The 20,753-nt window shown below is 40.2% G+C and overlaps 1 protein-coding gene across 6 annotated transcripts in view; it reads left to right on the top strand.

Moving 5' to 3' along the window:
* The window catches only part of PRKN (parkin RBR E3 ubiquitin protein ligase), a 1,277,841-nt gene extending 1,257,437 nt beyond the window's left edge, over positions 1-20,404 (top strand). For all 6 annotated transcript variants that reach the window (XM_038394015.2, XM_043511264.1, XM_043511262.1 and 3 more), the window contains 2 exons: positions 12,547-12,664; positions 19,167-20,404. In XM_038394015.2, coding sequence (XP_038249943.1) covers positions 12,547-12,664; positions 19,167-19,276 — 228 coding nt within the window. In that variant the 3' untranslated portion in view covers positions 19,277-20,404. The remainder of the gene's footprint in view (positions 1-12,546; positions 12,665-19,166) is intronic.
* Positions 20,405-20,753: the final 349 nt, after the last annotated feature.

Below are 20,753 nucleotides of genomic sequence, written 5' to 3'. Positions count from 1 at the left end.
TCCAAGCGATCTGATAACTGTGCCTCAGTTTGCAGTCACAACTATCCATGACAGTCTGCTTGTGTCTGAGTCTGTTGGTCCACATGTCTGCTTGCACCCAACTCACCAGGTTGTGCTTTCACCTTCTTCACATGTGACTCATCATAGTTTACCTCCCTGCCCTGCATTCTCTGGACAAGTTGGTACGCTTTCTTCCATTAGTCCTGGAGTCCTTGAGCTGGTGGGAGTCCCCACACAGTGTGTGACAAGGGGTCCCCATCGCGTGGCCCTCTCTGACCAGGTCAGTGGTTTCCGCTGCATCTCTTCTGGGTTGGGGAGCGCATCTGGATTCATTGAGGGTGTAGGGTCTGCGGTCGGAAGAGGAGACCTCGCTTCACATCAACATGCTGGAGCTTTGGACAATCCACAACATGTCATGCCTTCTGGGACTTTATCAGGCATTCAGTGGTTCACATACTCACAGACAAAACCACTACAGTGTACTATGTGAACAAACAAGTGGGAGCTCACTCCACATCACTCTGCCTGGACTCAATCAACTTGTGGCAGTTCTGTACCGAAGAGGACATCACCCCAAAAGCTGTCCACTAACCAGAGGTCTCAGGGGTCATCTCAGCAGGATTTTCTCCCCGAGCCAAGAGTGGTCCCTGAATACAGAGGTCCTTCGGATGGTGTTCGCAACATGGACATCCCTCTGATAGAGCTCTCTGTGATGAGGGAAAACAGAAAGTGTCATCTATTCTGCTCTATGCGGAGACTCAAACTTGGCTATTTCTCCAACTCTTTCCATTGCAGCTGGCAGTCAACTCTTCGGTATGCCTCCTGTCCCAGTCCTTTCCCAGATTATCACCAAGCTCAAAGCAGATCAGCCCAGACTCTATGACATCTTGGAGTATCTATTATGCCTTCAGAAATTGGACCTAGTACTCAGTACTCTGAGAATGCACTTGGCAGCAAAATCAGCTTTTCATCCACCTATCCAAAGGAAAACAATTTTCTCCAATGCCATGGTGACGAGATTTCTGATAGGATTTCTCTGTCTGCATCCTCCAGTCCAAGAGCCGGTCCCCTTGTGGGACCTGAGCATGGGTTTAGCGTCTCTAATGGGGCCTCCATTTGAGCCCCTTGCTTCCTGTCTGCTGCCCCTCTTGTCTCAGAAAGCTGAATTCTTGATAGTCATTACCTCTGCCAGGAAGGTTTGTGAGTTGCTGGGCCTCCTGGTATGCAGTTCCTCAAGGACAAGGTTATGCTTCGGCCACACCCAAAGTTTGTATCCAAGGTGGTCTCTCAGTTTTATTTGAACCATATGGCAAGCTGCATTCCTCCCCGAAGAAGCAGTGCCTCCATATGCTAGACCAGTGGTTCTCAAACTGGGTTGGGACCCCAAAGTGGGTTGTGACCTCATTTTAATGGGGTCGCCAGGGCTGGTTTATACTTGCTGGGGCCTGGAGCCAAAGCCAAAGCCTGAGCCCCACTGCCCAGGGCTGAAGAGCTTCAGCCCTGGGTGGCGGGGCTCAGGTTCCAGGTCCCCTGTCTGGGGCTGAAGGCCTTGGACTTCAGCTTTGCCTCTCCCCTCCCTCTTCCCGCCTCCCCCCCCCCCCACCCATGGTGGTGGGGCTTGGGCTTTGGCCCTCCCATCAAGGGCAGTAGGGCTCTGGCAGGCTCAGGCTTTGGTCCCTTCTCCTGGAGTTATGTAGCAATTTTTGTTGCCAGAAGGGAGTCACGGTGCCATGAAGTTTGAGGACTCCTGAACTAGACATTAGATGCTGTCTAGTCTTCTATCTGAACAGGACTGAACAATTTCGTGCTCTGCCTCGCCTGTTTGTATCATATGAGGACTGCATGAAGGGTCAAGCAGGCTCTGCACAGACCATCTCTAGATGGATAATGTCTTGCATCAAGACTGTCTATGAGATAGCATTGGCTCTGCCTCCTCAGCAGATACAGGCACATTCAACAGGAGCACAGGCAACATTATGGGCATTCCTCAATGACATTTCCATATTGGACATTTGTAGGGCAGCCACATGGTTATCCGTACATACATTTACAGACCATTACATGACCACTGCTTCTTCTAGAATGGACGCTAATATTGGAAGAGCAGTCTTACTCAGGTAGCCTCTGCCCCCACTTTCAGATGGGGAAATTGCTCACTAGTCACCAGCTTGGAATACACATCTGCATCTACTTGAAGAAGAAGAAATTGTCACTTACTGTAACTGTGGTTCTTCGAGATGTGATGCAGACATGTATTCCACAACTCACCTTCCGTCCCCTCTGTGTCAGAGTCTTCCCCGGACATCTGGTGTGAAGGCACAGTGCCGCCACATATAGCCAGGAGAGGGGCTACAGGCATGAGGCTCGAGTGCTGCCCCTCTAAAGTTTCCTGCTCTAGCACGCAGGGTGCACACACATACCTACTTGGAATACACATCTGTCTCACATCTCGAAAAACCACAGTTACCATAAGTTCCCATTTCTTTTTTTCTCTCTAAGAACTAAGAGACAGGGAGGAAGAGAGCAGCAGTACTGCATTTTCTCCACAAGGTGGTGGTATACTACTGACAAAACGGTTTGTTTGCATTTTTGCGCTATGCAATAGAGGAGATGGAGTACTGGCTATTGTACCCCAAACAAAATAATTAATTATGTCATCTTTTACATTGTCTTCATTCCATCTGGATCATGGAAAAACGAAGGAGTTAAAAAAAAGTCCAGCAATATAGTCTTTTTGACAGTGTAAGTGCTATGACTGTTTTTCTTTTCCCTCCAATGCCACTGTGCAATACAACACTTGTGTACGGCATATGAAACACTTATATAAGGAGTATATGGAGTGAAATATGTATGGTGAGCCAATGTGGCTTACTGAAGATAATTTGAAGATTCATACCTACCCATCTTTGCTTTCTCATTTTGGTTCTGTTTGGCACTTTCCTTATTGCAAACAGAACCCTATGAGGGAAAGGTTAACTTTCTAATATATTAATATTCACTAGGGCACTATCCTTTGAGAAATATTGTTTATCTTTGGTCTTTTGTTTCCATGTAGATTAATACAATGATGGTATTAAGTTTTCAAAGGTAGGGCAAGAATCATGCAGTATTGCTCCCATTTCTTCAGTCCCCCTCTCATTTGAGAGTCCTGCTACTCTAACTCCTCTCAGTAAGGGTCTTTTCCATAGTCTTCTGACATTAAAACATATTTTATTGTCACTATTCCCACCAGCAACACCTTGGGGTCACCCAGACATAGTCAGCAGTTGCCAAGCCATTAGTAATTCATTGGGCTCTAATGGCTGGCCATTGTTTGTTTCTAACATTTTTAAAGTATATTTCATCATGCTGCAGAATACATCCCTGAAAAATAGACTTAGAAATGTATTTTCAAACAGCATGGGGGTGGGTCTTTACACAGATTTTCTCCTTAGCAAGAACACATTGTCCAGAGCTTATTGGCAATACCTATTTGTATATGTTATAAATAGTCTTTATCATATGCCTTTGACTGCCTTTCAGACCTGACCATCTTTTTCCCCTTCCTAGCAGGGTAGGGAAATGCACTCTAGCTGCCCTAGGAAGGCAACTACTGAAAATATACCTTCAAAGCATTTTTCAAACTTTGCCAATCTTTGTAATCTTGTTGATCTTCCACTAACCCTCTTCCTCCTTCTCTTCCCTCCCCGCTCCCTGGCTCCATTTTCCCTTCCTTGTTAACCTCACCCCTCTACAGTTCTCACAAGCTCTACCTACTCCTCTTCCCCACTCCACTCTGATCTTCCCCACCCCTCTTCCATCAGCATAAATCTAGGTCCTATATCCAGATCCTCTGATGCTTGCTTGGGAGGGAAAATGGCAGTTGGGCTCCAGCAATGGGAGGATAAGGATGAGATAGCTTTAAATTCTAATTTCTCAAGGGTTTCCAGGTCTACGAGCAGGTGCCGGGCAGCTGGAAATCCCCCCTTTCCAACTGAATAGAGTTCCCATTTTGAGCCCTGGTTCGTCATGAGATATTACATGTAATATAAACATGTTATAAATATATATAATATAACATGATATAAACATGTTACTGGTACAGAACTGAAATTTTCCCATTTTGGACCTCAGAGAAGCATAATTTTAAGAAAAAGAAGAAAATGTGACCCTGGCAACTTCATTCAAAAAGTTGCCTTTTTAAAAATATTACAGGTATATGAAGCTGTTCAGAAGTTTGGAATGTTACTAGTCCTGTTAAATGGATTAGTGTGTAGAGCACAGGTGAGGTAGTCAAAGGCATGTTATAAAGACTATTTATAACATATATACATAAGTATTGCCACCAAACTTTGGACAGATGTGTTCTTCCTCACTAACCAAAGGTGAAAAAATCTCTGTGTAAATAGCCACATGCTGTTTGAAAATACCTGTCTAAATCTATTTTTCAGGTCTGCATTCTGCATCATGACAATATATATACACTTTTAGGAAGTTGCAAGCAGGCAGTGGCCAGCCATTAGAGCACAATGAATTACTAATGGCTTGGCAACAGCTGGTCTTTTAAATCTTAATAGCTTCAACATGTGAAAATGTCATGATCTGTGCAAGTCCACGAGTGACTAATAACTGCCTACTGCTAATCCAGTGCATCTGGGTTTCTTTATTATTTAAATAATCCAGGGGAAGAAGAGCTAGAGTAATTTCTGCTCAGTGGAATGAGTACTGTGCATCTCAAAAATCTTAACTAAAGAGAAAAGAAGGCTTTGGCCAATTCAGTTTTCTGGAAGAATAAAAAAATAGCCTTATATACAATGGTGTATACTTTTAGGAAGTTGCAAGCAGGCAGTGAGCACATTAGAGCACAATGAATTACTAATGGCTTGGCAACAGCTGGTCTTTTAGATCTTAATAGCTTCAACATGTGAAAATGTCATGATCTGTGCAAGTCCACAAGTGACTAATAACTGCCTACTGCTAATCCAGTGCATCTGGGTTTCTTTATGATTTAAATAATCCAGGGGAAGAAGAGCTAGAATAATTTCTGCTCAGTGGAATGAGTACTGTGCATCTCAAAAATCTTAACTGAAGAGAAAAGAAGGCTTTAGCCAATTCAGTTTTCTGGAAGAATCAAAAAATAGCCTTTTGTACAATGGTGTTGCACTTAGGTATTGAAAATTATGAGCCAATTAATATGTAAACTATGCTAGAGATAAATTAACCACACTAGTACAGCCTAAAAAGTGAGGTATGTGGAACAAAATGAAATTCCCATGCTATCCCTTATACCATACATTTCATCACCTTATATATTAGAATGATTATTTTTAGTTCATTTTATCCAGTGCCTGTGTTAATGATGTAACTGGGAGGTGGATTACAGTAGAATCCGGTAGTACAGTGTTCAGTATAGTTATCAGTGAGGCATATCCCTTATTTGGTGGTGGTCTTCTGGGAATCTAGATCTTCTGGAGCCTGGCAAACATGTCTTTTAGTAACACTGGCAGATTGTAAAGCAGAACACTGAATAGAGTTGGGAAAAGAGTGAAAGCTAAATATGTGGTGGCAGATCATGTAGTTTTTAGCATTTTCTTGTACTACAGTACAAATGTCATCTGACCTCTGATGCTAGAAGATAGTTCTCAATTTCCTGATAGGTTTCAGAGTAGCAGCCGTGTTAGTCTGTATTCGCAAAAAGAAAAGGAGTACTTGTGGCACCTTAGAGATATCACATAGTACCAACTGTGGAGTTTTTTGGGTGTGATTTTAATATATGTCCACTAAAAACTGGAACAAGATTAGATTATGAACTCATTTCAGCTGTGCCCCCAATCAGCAATCAGATGTTAATGGCCTTCAGATACTGTTAGCATGGGTGAGATATTCACCAGGGGCCTTGGGTGAAAAGCCCCATGTTCTATTACCAATCTCTTGAGGCATCCAGTCCTCCTTGATCATCCATACATACTCCATACTTCTCTAAGTTTCTGTAAGTCCAGTAATTAAATTAGAAGCAAAATAAAAATTGAACAGATGTTTAATATTAAAGGTAGGGGTCCCAAATAGCCGCAATTTTAGAGAGCATAAAGTATTTGAGCTAAATGTCTGCTGTTTGTAAATCTATGAAAGCGAGATCAAAATAATTTGTTGTATTACTACGACATGAATCATTGTTACCAAGAGAGATAGTGAGTGTCGTCAAGCATTCTACTGAAATGTTTTGTAAAGCATTTCTTGGAAAGGCTAACATTAATGCTTATTGAGCTGCAAGATAGTCTATAATGCTTGATTGCCTAGAATTTTTAAAAGCATGTAGATCTTGAAGTCACCAATAGGTGGCATGAAATTCACAGATAGTACTCACCAAGGTGTCCTTCATAGCCACTGAACAACATCTACCTAATCTGTTCTGCTGTTTTAGCTATAGATTCCCAGCTGGTATGTAAGGTTGTGGAGACTGGTCTTGGTGTTGGTGACTGTTTGCAGTAATTATATGTCACTGCCAGCCACAAGCAGGTGTTATCTTCCATGCCAAAGAGAGGTGATGTCACTATGAGGATGGAGTAGTAAGAAAGAAATTCTAGGGGAGGCTCACTTTATGGAGAGGAGTAAAACGGAAGGGGATATATATAGAAACATCTTCTTAGAAGTCAGTTGCATATGAATGTTAATATTTTAGTATTTTACCATTCAAACGATTGGCAAGGTAACTGATATGAAATGTTAATCATAAGAGAGGTCCCGGTCAATTTGCTGCTGACACTCAGTTATATATTGTCGTTTAGTGCCCATCTTGTAGCAGTGTTTTGTCTGCAGCAATTAGTGGTCAATATATTGGCCCTTGATATAGCATATCCAGTGCACAGAGGCATTATGGTTTCTAAGTCTATTTTCACATGTAATAGTGGTGATAAATATATATGTCAAAATACTGCTGAGGATCTGATATCTAGTTCTGGGGAATATGAGGAAGAGGAGAAGACAAAGCTCAAGTGTAGTACTGGACAAGCGAATCAGTGCAAAAGAAGCCATTAGTTCTTTAGGGTAAGGACTGCCATTGATATGTTTATACAGGTCCTAGCACAATGGGATACAGCCTGGATGTGGCATGTAGGAGCTTGTGTAATATAAATATTATAATATTAAAATACGCAAGAGGGAGCAAGAAGCTGGTTTATTAATAGGAAAGGAAGTGGCACATTTGCTTTTTGCTTAAATCTTCAAATGGGGCATGAATCATCAGGAGGAACATGTATATGTTGTTGGATTCCATGCTATTATGACCTCTCACATAGACTCATTCTCATGCTAGCTTAGATCCTGGCTCGATCTGTACGCTGAAAAACATTGCAAATATCACTTTAGACATGGGCAGTGTGTAATGGAGACTGGGGGAGTCTAAGCTTCCCCACACCTCCGCTCACAGTGGGGCTTAGAGCTCCTCTGGGCGTCCTGGGCAAATACATCTGCATCTGTCTCCAGTGGAGTTAGCCACATAGTACCATACTGCATCTTGTTCTTTCTGGGTCAGATCGTCAGCTGGTGTAACTCAGTGGAACTTTGTTGATTTCAGTGGAGCTATGCTCTTTTACAGCAGCTTTGGATTTTCCCCACAAATTCTTTGTTTCAGAGAAGATCCTGTTCTAATTAAGCATGCCTTCTGGGTGTACTAGGAGAACAGGGATTTGATGCCTGTGCACATGCTCTCTTGATCTCACTCTTTCTCAGTAAAACCTATATGAGTGTCAGGAAGCTGCAGCATTTAACACCATTTCAAAGACCCTTAAGGCAAGGAACTTCTTCAGAGCTTTTCTGCTGTGCACTAGTATCACTGAAGTCAATTTTGAAACTGATAAAAATGGGCATCCATCTGTTGGCAATGGATGGTCCTAGAGAAGGAGGAAGGAAAATCCAGTAATTTTGCAGTATTCTTTATGATTTTTCTCTCTTTTCACTCAGCCTGGTCAAACAAACTAAAATTAAAAGACCAGAGTATGTGATAATGGACAAATCAAATGTATGTAAGAATGCTATTGGGATGGAGACAAATAAGTCACAGACTAGCAGAAATGTTATCTCCACTGTTTCAGAGTAGCAGCCGTGTTAGTCTGTATTCACAAAAAGAAAAGGAGTACTTGTGGCACCTTAGAGACTAACAAATTTATTAGAGCATAAGCTTTCGTGAGCTACAGCTCACTTCATCGGATGCATTCTCCACTGTGTGTTTTATCAGGCTGTTTCACAGTATTATGTACTTATATTAACTTCAGAAGCCCTCAATAGTTTTATAGTACATGAGACTGCAATACCACAGGGGAATTTTAATGATATAAAACAGAAACAAAAAGCTCACTTCGTTTCCCTCACCTCTACTTCTATCACTGAACTGCTTCTTTCAGACCTATTTTGCTACCATCTTGACTCCTTTCCCTGCCCCTTCCTGTCCAGTAAATCTCAAAGCAATCAGATCTTCTATTAAGATAGTTTTCCTTTTGGCCACAGTGTTCTGCATTACACTGGCAACTCCTAAGCCATGACTGTAGATGCTCTGTAGGACTTCCACAGGGTTCGGTAAAAATATGAAGCAATTTCTGAAGGTTATTTTGCAGCAACAAAAGTCACTCTTCACATTCCATTGACATTTTGCCTGGCTCCCCTCTTTATACATCTAAGGATTACATTAGCCCTTTTGGCTACAGCATCACATGGGGAGTTCTCAGGTCCTTTTCTACTCAGTAGTATTCCAGACATCATATTCTATCTGCATGTTTACATTGTAAAAAATACTACTTGTTCTCTGCTGGGCCACTTAGAAAAGATGGAATCAGTCCTTGGTATTTTACAGATATCCCCAATGCCATAGAAATTGTCTTTATTTTTCTATTGTTCCTCTTGTGGAATAAACTAGATGAAAATATATAGAGTATGTATTCTAGGCTGAGGCTGACTCATCTGGATGATATGATCTCTTTACTGATTCAGGAAGAACAGGGCCACTGTGTGCCATTTCTTCACATTTATTTCCTGTAAGAAGTGGTTTTTAACTTTGCAGTCAGAGAAAGGTAGGGAGGGTGTCTAAAGCTCTAATAGACTGAAAATATTATTCTGTTGCATCTGTTTCGTAATAGACTCTTTGCAGTGGAAAAACACCAGTGTAATCATTCAGTCTTTTAAAAAGTCTGTTTGGTCTGTCTTATTGAATGGTATACATATTCAGGCTTGAAAGTTATTAAGTTTTTTTTAATTACTTGTAAACTGATCCTCTCCCAAATTCAAATTTGTTTTCAAAATCAAGATCAAACACAAGTGATACAAATCAAGTTAACAATTTGGCAAGTGAGATTTTGGCGCAGCACACGGTATTATGAGGCCACAACAAAGAAAACAGATGTGGGAAAAGGACACTTGCAAGCATTGATTCGTATAGTTTTGATTAGCTCAGTTTAGGTAAAATATTCCCATTCAAGTTTTGTTGGATTGAATCCAAAAATTATACCTGTTTCTCTCTTGCAGATATTAGTCTACACACACAATAATAGTACTTACTTACACTGTTTTTCATCTTTAATTGTCTCTACAGTTAGTAGGTAATTAACTCTCACTATACCCTGTGAAGTTAATATTGTCATTCTCATTTTATAGGTCAGCAAATGGATGCAGAGAGGTTATGTGACTTTCCTTTACCTACTAAGGGAGTCAGTATGAGAGCCAGATTAGGACTCAGGTGTTCCTAGTTTCTAGTTCTGTGCTCAAACAAATGGTCCTTTCCGCTCACAGAGGCAGTTCAGACTGCTGTCCTAGGTCATTCTACTGTAAAGAGTAGGCAGATGCAGGACTAATAAAACATTTTCTTCACTATTTACAATAACTGCTTGTTTGTTTCTGAGAAGCTACTAATGTACAGTTGTATAGCAGTCATTTTAGAAGTGTGCTGTATCTGACTCCTTCCTGTAAGATGTTGCTTAGGGCACAAACAAAGCTCCGCCATTCCTGTCTATTCTGAGTTGTTCTTTGCACATCCTCTGTGCATCTGTGCTGGGAACCAGCAATCCCCTTTTGAATTACTGAGCATTCTGAAAGTCCATGGAGTCTGAGAGGTAGCAAATCACCATTCAACAGGCGAGGGCTTCCTTGCATATGCTTAATGTTTGATTAACAAGGCTGCCAAATATGGTCAAATGGATGCAGGTGTGCTAATACCACATTCCACAGCTGTAGCCCGGCATGCTGCACTTTTGGCAGAAGGAAAAAAGACAACAAATCTCCATGGAGCTGAAAAGCGTTCTTGGAATATTGGGTGTTGCCCTCAATCTTGGATGGATGATTACAGAAATGTTGCAATTTGGGAGTAACTTTTCATTAGATAGAGCCACAACAGTTCGGTGGAGTGAGCGCTTTGTGTGACTCTGTTTGACAGCGGGAAACCAAAAACTGCAGAGAACATTTGATCGGCTGTTATTCAGACACTCAGAAGATTTGCTATACGCAGCATTACCAACCAGATGGTTTTCGTTACTGACTGGGGAGCAAACATGATTGCAACTTTCAAGTCCTATGTGTGAATAAGCTGCTCGATGCACATTATAAATACTGTGCCTGAGCACACTACCAAACCGGGAAACCAGAAAGAAGAAGCAGTAACCAAACTTATCCATGCAAGCTGATATCTCATTACTTACATCGGGAGATTTGGACTTCAAAGCAGACTGCAGAAGTCTCTGAAAAGAAATGTAAAAACATAATGAAACAGCAAACTACTCACGTTTAAAACAATCTAGGAGCAGTGAGACAGAGTATATGAAATTTTGACAGAAAAGGAGGATACGCAGCTCATTGATAGCTTTGATCACAACACCTTGAGCATCTTAACAGACTTAGCATCAGATGCACTAGAGCAATCATCATAGTCCACTCGCCACGAAAGGATGAAAAAGCTTTTCCATCCTTCTACCACTGATGAAGATAGTCTAAGTCAGCTCAAATCCAAAGCCTTGCAATGTCTCATGAAAAAATTTGAAATCAAGCCTATGCACAGAGTAGGAGTTTTCCTGCACCCACGAATGTAGGGGATGAAAGTTTTCATGGGAGAGGAGAGACAGGAAGTTAATCAAGAGACCAAAAAGCTTGTCTCATTGCAGGAGAAAAAATTTATGCTAGTTTCGCCAGGTACACAGACACCATCACCAGAGGAGACAAAATGGTCATATACAGAGTTTGAGAATTCAGATAGCGAGTGTGGAATTGACAATGATGAAGTGTCTAACTATATCATCTTGAAGCTGACAAAGAATGAAGATGTGCAACTGCTGGAGTACAGGAGACAACACAAGTACAACTTTCCCCTGCTCAGTCGAGTTGCATTGTTTGTGCATTCTATCCCCGCATCCAGTGCACCCTCCGAGAGAGCCTTCTCAGTCTCTAGTTACACAATTAACGAGAATCATACTTCACTTAAGCCAGAAACTATACATGATTTAATGTTTTTACACAGTAATATTTCAAAGGAAATCAGCTATCTATTTTCCAAACCTTGAACTATAGAAGTTATTTAATGACATTATCGTCCCTTTTGTCCTTATATTATCATTTAAGGTCAGAAATAGCTAAGGCATTCTCAAGTATGGCACCTGTGTAGAGTAGCAAAAAGAAAAGGAGTACTTGTGGCACCTTAGAGACTAACAAATTTCCACTCTATACGGCTAAATTCAGTGCCTTGCATAATGACAGGTTTCATAGTAGCAGCCGTGTTAGTCTGTATTCGCAAAAAGAAAAGGAGTACTTGTGGCACTTTAGAGAGTACATGTGGCACAAGTACTCCTTTTCTTTTTGCGAATACAGACTAACACGGCTGCTACTATGAAACCTGTCATTATGCAAGGCACTGAATTTAGCCGTAGAGTGGAAATCTGTCAACTTCATATTTTTAAATTTGTTAGTCTCTAAGGTGCCACAAGTACTCCTTTTCTTTTTGCGAATACAGATTAACACGGCTGCTACTATGAAACCTGTGTAGATTAGGTAATTTTATATCAATCAGAAATAGGACAAACACAGGAGTCACTTTTAATGCATGCTCCATGGTGACTCTTGCTATCAACATTGTACTATTTGGGGGGATCTTTTCTTTCTTTCTTATTCATCGGTTTCTTATTATTTCCTCTCTGGTATTCTTGTATCTGTTCTCTAACCTTTATTAGGGTAGCTTGTGCATGTAACCAGAAATATAATGTATTTGAATAAAATCTAGAACTCAAAAACAAAGGAACATGCTTCATGTTGCAAAGCAGAGGAAAATAGTTTCCTGCATAGGGACTGAGCTCTCTCCATCCTCCAACTGTACTGTACATGACTCAGCAGTTTTCCCCTATCTTAATATTTTTCTCTGTTATACCAAAATGGGTTAAATTATGAGGCAGCAGGGGCAGGATTCCAGCAGACTTCAGTTTTATTGAACTTTCAGACCCTCCTGTCTGTATCACTCTAGTAAATATCCACAATCATGCTTCAGATCTTGATTCACAGAGGAAATTGGCTATATTGTACTCACAGTTGCTTCTCTCTTTTCAGGGATATAAGATTGATGCGCATACAGCCATGCAAGCACGATGGGAAGAGGCATCCAGAGAAACAATCAAGAAAACAACCAAACCATGTCCTAGTTGCCATGTACCAATAGAAAAAAATGGTGAGTTTATTGGAGAGTAATTAACACTTGCAGTAACCTCCCTTTTTAAAATTAATTTTACAGTCCAAATATTAATGTATATATAGCCATGTGTATGATTTTGTACTTGCCTAGAGAGAGAGAGGCACAAAGGGAGCCTGTAGTCTTCCCTGTAATACAGTTTCTGAATCACTTAGAATAGCACCTTCCATGCAAGGATCACAAAGTGCTTTAAAACCATTAATTAAGCCTCAGAAGACTCTTGTGAGTAGGTAGGCAGGAATTATCTGTTTTATAGACAGGGGAAATGAGGCTCAGAGAGCCTTAAGTGGGCTGCCCAAAATCAAACAGTGAGTCAGTGGAAGAATCGAGTGGTGACAGCCAGTTCCCTAAGCAAATCACTAGTCTGGGCATGTGTGAAGAGAAGCAAACATTGACCCTAGTGTGAGTTGAGTGGGCACAGGGAGGAATGAACAGACGTATTATTTACCACTGTACACAAGACCAGGATGTAACATAAAGAATTAATGTGAATTACTCCAGAGTTACTATTCTTGCTCATAATGTTTGTATTACAAACTATACTGAGGTATTTACCACAACCTAACTGAATGATGACATAGTGTTATGAGCTGGGATAAACCTTGTTGTACGTTAATACAAAACCTCATTGACATTGATGTGTGAATACACCTTTCACTTACAAAAATAATTGTGAGATAGTTAAGGAAGGGAACAGGCCATTGAGCTTTTCCAGCCCCAAAGGGGAAAAGACTGAAACTTGCACTGGAGACCCAGTGTACTCTGAAGTAACTGTGATACTCCCAGAGCCCTGAAATGTAAGAGAGACCCTGATCCTGATGGGAACTGCCTACAGGGTTTTTTTCCTTTCTTTTCCTTCATACCTTCACTTAACATTGTTTGCTGACTGGGGGCTATTTTATTGTTTTATCTGGGACCTTGAGAGCAGAAGAAAGGGCCAAGAGGCCTCAGCTTGGAGGATTGAGTGTTGGCCTACTAGCAAGATACCCCCCTGCAACACCTGCTGGGGGATAATTGGACCCACATGCATGTGCTCCCTTCATAGCTCCTACAGCAAGGCCTGATAAAGTCCACCCAGGAGTTTTCGATTGTGTGGCTGCGAGCATTTTGGCTGAGTATTGGGGGGTTTTATTTGTTTTGGGCAGGAGGGAGGAAGGCAGGCAGAACCCAGAAATAGAAAATAGACAAGAACAGAGAAGGCAGGAGGCAAAGGTAAACAGGAAGAAAGCCAAACAATGACCAGTAAGCACAGTGTGACCCTGGAAAAAACTAAAGTGAGAATTTTGAGTCTAGTGTTGGCTGCAGAGACTTGAGGTTGTAAGCTAAGAAACTGCCTTTTTAGTTCTTGGTGACCTCTACACTCAGACACACATTACTTTTAAATAAACAAGATTGCATCAAAGAAAATACCAGACTTCATCAATTTCTGCTTCCAGCAGGAACATTTCCAGAACACTGAACTTTGCAGAGCTGCTTGGGTCAAAAAAGGAGCAACAATATGAATATTAATTACTACTGCTGCTAATTGATTACACCAGTTATTCACACAGGGCTTCACAGTCACAGAGTAAGACATGTTGCCGACCCCGAGATGCTAACGCTTCAGATAGAAAAAGGAGTGGAGAGATTATTAGAAAAGAAGTAGGAAGAAGGGGATTTGAAGAAGGAATACATAGGACACTTGTCAGATGGAAAGTGGGAGACTTATCCAAGCATAAAGAGCGTCAGGAATGAAAGCACGAAATCAAGAGTGGGAAAGGGGGATAGGACTTGGAGTGTTGTTAGCAAGTGGGCCTGTAGGAAGAAGAGGGCAAAGAGGTAGAAGAGGATTTAATTATTGAGCGCTTTAAAAATTAGTCTTAAAAATACAGCTCTTGAATAGGTGTAGAAAAGATAGAAATCATCACCATAAAGCCACTGGCCACACTGGGAGCAGGGCTGAGATCATGACCTTCTCATAGCCACTGTGTGCAACAGAATCTGTTTTAATCTACAGAAAACTATCTGTTCTTTTCTCTGCTAGATGCATGAAGAACATATTTGTATTACTCCCACGAATGGTTATGGACGTTGCTTGCATACACCACTCGGATCAAGAAGAGAATAGACCTATTTTTTTCTGTGCATTACTGTAAAGAGAATTGTTCCACAAACTGGCTCTGAACAGGACAAGACTATCCATTGTTTGTAACCCAATCCAGGTCAAGGACAAGGGATGTGTCAGAATGTAAAATCCCCAAGCAATAGTAGCAAGTTAGGAATTCTTAGATGTACTGGAACTGAAGTATAAAAAGGTGCTGTGCTTGGTTCATCCTCTGATAATGGGTACAGTACGTTCCAGCTTCTGTGCTAGTATTTGTTGACTGCTTGCAACCCATTGTTCCCAGTGTAATGTGACCATAATCTACAGATTTATATTTTGGTCAAGTTTTTCTTGGTACAAAATCAAAAGGCTGCTAATACATCCTTTAACAGTACAGCCTTATTTAACACATTCTGTTTTATCCTGTATCCATGTAAGGAATCATTGATGTTAAAATATAAAGTGAGATCCCAGCAGAGCTATGCACCACTTCAAATTACTTTGCTGAAAAATGTAACCATTTTGGCAAGAAGAAATTTCTTACATTTCTCTACACTATATGAATGAGAAATATCCAAACTACCACCTACAAATTAGATGTTTTCCTACTGGCTGGTGAAAGCCAGAAAACAACAGTGTCCACTGCTAACAGAAATGATCAGTGCCTCCCTATTAGTCTTTCTACAAGATGTAATAATCTGTCTAATTCTTTGAAAAAAAATTTTTTTTTTAAACTGATACCTCCTCAGCAGGACTGGCTGCTGTGATCACATCATCCCTCTGCTCAAATCCCTCCACTTGTTCCAGCCCCACTTCCATTTTCAGTTGAAGGCCTTGGTTTTTATCTGCAAAGCCATCAACAGGTCAAGATCCAGCTCCATCAGTTAAATCCACAACCTGTCAAAACAGACGCAGTCCTCTGGGACAATGGGACAGGATCAAATGCTTATGAACTGGGAAATAAAACTGTGACCAGAATCCCAGGAGAGCCAGCTGAGGTCACTCAAATAGGGTGAACTGCAAAGCATGGGTCAAGCAATCCCCCAAATTAGTGGATATTCCAATACTTAGATTTACCAAGACAGCACAAAACAGCTTCTGTTATACCTCCCTGGTTACTCAGAAGTCAACAACACAGTTCCCTTAAAGTAACCCAGCCTCAGGCCTACACCTAGTCACCCAAATGAGATATGATGAGGATTAATGAAAATCTTATTCATCATATAAAAGAAAAGGTTCTACCAATCCCAAAGGATCGGACATATTACCTTCCTGGTTAATGAATATTCCAGATCTTACCCAAATACATGCTTACAGCCAATTCTTATTAATAAAACTAAAATTTATTAAAAAAGAAAAGAGAGAGAGTATGGTTAAAAGATCGATATACATACAGACATGAGTTCAGTTCTTGAGGTTCAGATTTGTAGTAGAGATGGTGAGCTTTGTAGTTGCAAAGAGTTCTTTTAGAATTTAGTCCATAGGTTATAGTCCAATGTCCAGTATCATATTCAGGGTATTCAGCTTAACTGGGATCTCAATCTTGCGATTCAAACTTCCCAGATGAAGTTTAAGCATATCTGAGATGACAGGATCAGGATCCAAGGGTCTTTGATACCGTTTTCTAGCAGCCATACAGTCCTGGGTAAACAATAGGCTTTTGATGTAACCTTCTGTTTCCTAAGCACCACCAGTAACTAATTACACAAATTAACATAGGGCAATTTATCCATTAGGCAGTCTATCACAAAGAGGCATATAGACAATGACATTATTTCACCCAAGATTCATCTAAATGTTAATATTCCCTTTTGATCTCTGAATTAATAGTTATAGTGGCAGACAGGAACTGTCTGTTTATATGGCTAACGTTTATGAGTACACACAGACAATTAGTATCACTTCTAATTTCTAACAATATAGGTTTGCATTTCAAAGTTCTAGCCAATCTAACATTGAATGACCCTAATTACCATTTGCATACCTTTCTAACATGACTTTAAAGGTTGGCTTTGGGTCATTCAGCCTGCAAGCTGTTTAACCCTTTCTGGCCATGTATTATATAACAGTGGTAGCAATAATGATTTGCATAATTATATTTTAATTAGACAAAGTCACAAAAGCATTTTGAGTCAAAGGGGTTCTGCAATGGAATGAGCTTCCAGAGGAGATTAGTCCAATGTGGGGCCAGATCATCTTCAAGGTGTGCTGTAAGACTCTCCTATTTAATAAAGCTTTCCCACCATAACTGGGATGATTTATAGCATTATATATATATAAAACACTCATCGAGGATAGACACACACTGCAAGTAGCGACTCCTGTAGCTCAGACTGAGGAAGAGCAGAAGACTCCCTGGAGTCCATTAAGAACCTCATTATACAGGTCTAAAATACTGTATCTCAAAAGTGCTTAGATACTACAGTGATGGACATGATAAGAAACCCTAATATACATAGAATACCATCAGACACTGAAAAAAAAATCAAAATAGTGCATGTTCTTCTAGGCACTGTCAACTGTCACTTGTCTACAATTTCAGCTCTCTTCTTTCTTTCCACAGCAGTGATTTCAGATTGTCAGTTTATTTAAATCAAGCCATGAGTCTTTAGTCTACCCTTTACATTTTGTCCATTATCTCTGTTCAGTGTTTATCCCTCCCCATAGTACTTACACACACAACCTTAGACAGCAGTGTGTTGAAATCAGGAAACCGCCACATGCAAGATATACAAATCCTGGCAAGTGTAAACTTCGCTGTTAGAGCTAGATGATCAGAGTGGTCCCTTCTGACCTTAGTATCTATGAATCTATGAATCTATGGTCAGTAAAAGTTTGATGGAATAGTTTTCCTTTAAAAAATACAGTTTGGTTGAAATCAAAAACACTTTGAGAAATCCTGTCAATTTCTCTGCAATTTCTTTTCTTGGGAAAAGAATCCAAGCTACCACTTACAAATTAAATCCATGTTGACATTGTCAGAACAAAAGGCTTTGATTTTATTTTATTTTCTTTTTGACTTTTTCATTTCAGATTTTATTATTTGGTTGTGTATTATAAAATAAGAAAGTCAAAAATGAATTGTTTTGATTTTATTTGAACAAAATGTTTTGATCAGTCCAAAATGAATGTTTTTCTGGAATTTTCTTTTGCAGCGAATTTCACAATGTTTGGGTTTAATTTTGAATCGGCATGAAAACAAGATTTAGAATCTTGAAATCTTCCACATAATAAAATGTTCGTTCTTTGCACAACTCTACTCACAGGTGATCGTGAACGTGGTTATCCTGTAGAATTGTAGGTTGTCCTGAAAGAATAATACTAGTAAATTTTTTGCTGTTAAATATAAACAAGGATAGAAATATCCAGTTCTCTGTAGACATCCTAAATACCCAATTTGTCCTAAAATGTGTCACATCAGTAAGGGTAATATACCTTATTTACACAATAGGCATCTAAATACCAAATTTTGGCTTTTCTGTGTTTACAAGAGATTATATTAGCCATCTGGAGTTTAATCTATGTACAAATCCAGTTTAAGAACGAGATCATGATATATTGTCAGGACTTTTATTTTCAGCATTTGTTTATATTGTACATTTAGGCTTGAGTTAGACAGGAGATTTCATTTTATAGTTGACATAGTTACCATTTGACATGCATTGCTCTAATGACCATTGGCTATTCTTAATGTATAGCCATTTAAAAAAAAAAACGTGATTGAAGGCAGGGGCATGAAGATTAAGTTACTCAAAGTACAGGGAAATGCAAAACACGTAACAGAAAAACATAGGAAACATACCAACGTGATTAAAAGAATCCTCCAGATGTAAAGAAGGCCATTCAACTTTAACTGCTAGTGCCATTTTGAGATAAATATCAATCCATCACTAAAATCTGTATATCTGGATGTATTCTGTTTGCAATTTCACAGCTGTTAAATCCAAACTCCAGTTAAGAACTGAATTTTGATCCACTCTTATCAGCTCTTCATCTAGTTGTGAGCTATTTCTAAGGACCAGATACAGTATCACTTAGTCCTTACATGATTAGGTGAGGAGGGTACAAGAATCCTTCTCTCCTCCTCAATACCTTGCACAGTCTCTTTAAGGGTCAGGCAGAGCTGCAGTTCTTACTCCTCCAACCTGTGGAGTATGATCAGCTTGCAGTGAGGAGCAAGCCACGTCCAGTAAAGGGATATAATGACAGGTATTGGAGAGTTCCAGGAAGGGATTCAGCAGTTCTGCACCACCTCTTACTCTATAGATGAGCTTAATGGGCATAATCTAGTACTTAGAAATGAATTTCAATGACCACTGGTTAACCGGCTTATACACATTCTCCTTACATTGTTTGCTAAGGCCCAAAGACAATTCTGTCTTCTTTGCTTTTTTGCAGGCGGATGCATGCACATGAAATGTCCTCGAGCTCAATGCAGATTTGAGTGGTGCTGGAACTGTGGTTTAGAGTGGAACAGGACCTGCATGGGAGACCACTGGTTTGACTAATCGTTCAGTAGTGCTAAGAACAGCCAACCACTTCATTGTTGTCTGGGTCAAATCCTGAACTCTTTGCTTAGACATAACTCCCATTGGCTTCTGGATCAAGGAGTTCAGAATCAGGCCTACTGTTTGTTTGTTTATTTCCTTGTATATCAGAGCACACCAAAAATTGAGTTCAGGTAATCTTAAGAGTTTTAAACCCACAAAGGCAGGAGAAATTCAGATGGCCAGACTCACTAGTGCTGGCACAGGAGGGGTAAATTACATCTCCCTGCACCAGGGCATCCTACTGGTATATAAGGCAGGCAAGGTCATCACCAGCAACTCTCCTTGGGTTTCAGTTCTTTTGGTTATGATCAGGGCTCCATAAATCTCACTGGCAAAAGCAGCAATGTGGGTATGCACTGAATCAGAGCTGCACTTTCTCAGTTAGCACAATCAAATTTGGGGGAAATTCTGGCTCTTTACACCTCCCCTAGTGGAAGGGAGGCTGTGGCAATTTTCTGCCTTTGCAGTCTTCTTCCCTGACAGATTATCAGCTGGGCCCCTGACTCTGACCCAGAATCTTAGTAAAAACTGCAGACTGAGAAATCCTAGTTGTGCCTGTATATTTGAAACATATGTTATGAAATCTCACTCAATATATTCCTTACAGATTCATATCATATGCAGCTATTACAGGATTAGTGAAAGATGCAGTTTCAGCCTTAACGCTGAATGTTTTTGCTGTGGTGGCTGCAAGTCGGAGTAACAGTGTTATATGAGTGAGATTCCTGAGATTTTGTTTCTTTTGTTTTGCCTACCGCAATATTTTTGGCATGATATTGGGGCAGCTTCTTGGGGCTTATTATCATGATGGTGGTTCCCTGGAGATTTATTAGGATTTGGGTGTAATTATGAAAAAGTGTTCCCTGCATAAACTATCAAGGCACCTGCATTCATTTTGGTGAATGCATGTTAATAGGAGTGCACCAGGTATTTGTGACACCTCAAAATCTGAACATCCTTACTATCTCACCTGCTTTAAACTGTTTTGGTTTGTTTTTATTAAACACCAAAAGGCCGGTCACAGGCTATGTAAAGATTTGCATAACTCGCTTAAATAACAGAAGAAGAATAAAGCAGTTGAAATGAGTGGACTTTTGTGCTTCTTATTGTACTTTCTGCACTTGAATGTAATATAAATGAGTAAAAAGATTTTGGACCTGATCCTTAGCTGGTATAAATTGTTGATTTATACTTGTTGATAATCTGGCACTTTGATTAAGAACTTCATTATTAGAAGAAAATAAATTCCAGGGCTAAGAACTTCATGTTCCAAGTCTGAATCAAGGAATTTTTTGTTTTTGTTTGTTTGCTTGCTTTATGGCTGGATTGTAGGCATCTGAAAATAAGTGTTACTGTTATCAATCCATGTAGATCCAGGGAGCATGGGTTTCCTACTCGATCATCACTTCGAGGAAACACATGAGAGCATTCAATC

Source organism: Dermochelys coriacea, chromosome 3 (genome assembly GCF_009764565.3).
Source record: "Dermochelys coriacea isolate rDerCor1 chromosome 3, rDerCor1.pri.v4, whole genome shotgun sequence".
NCBI classification, from domain to species: Eukaryota; Metazoa; Chordata; order Testudines; family Dermochelyidae; genus Dermochelys; species Dermochelys coriacea.
Note: the sequence above shows the minus strand (reverse complement) of the source record. Positions and strands in the feature narration are given on the sequence as shown.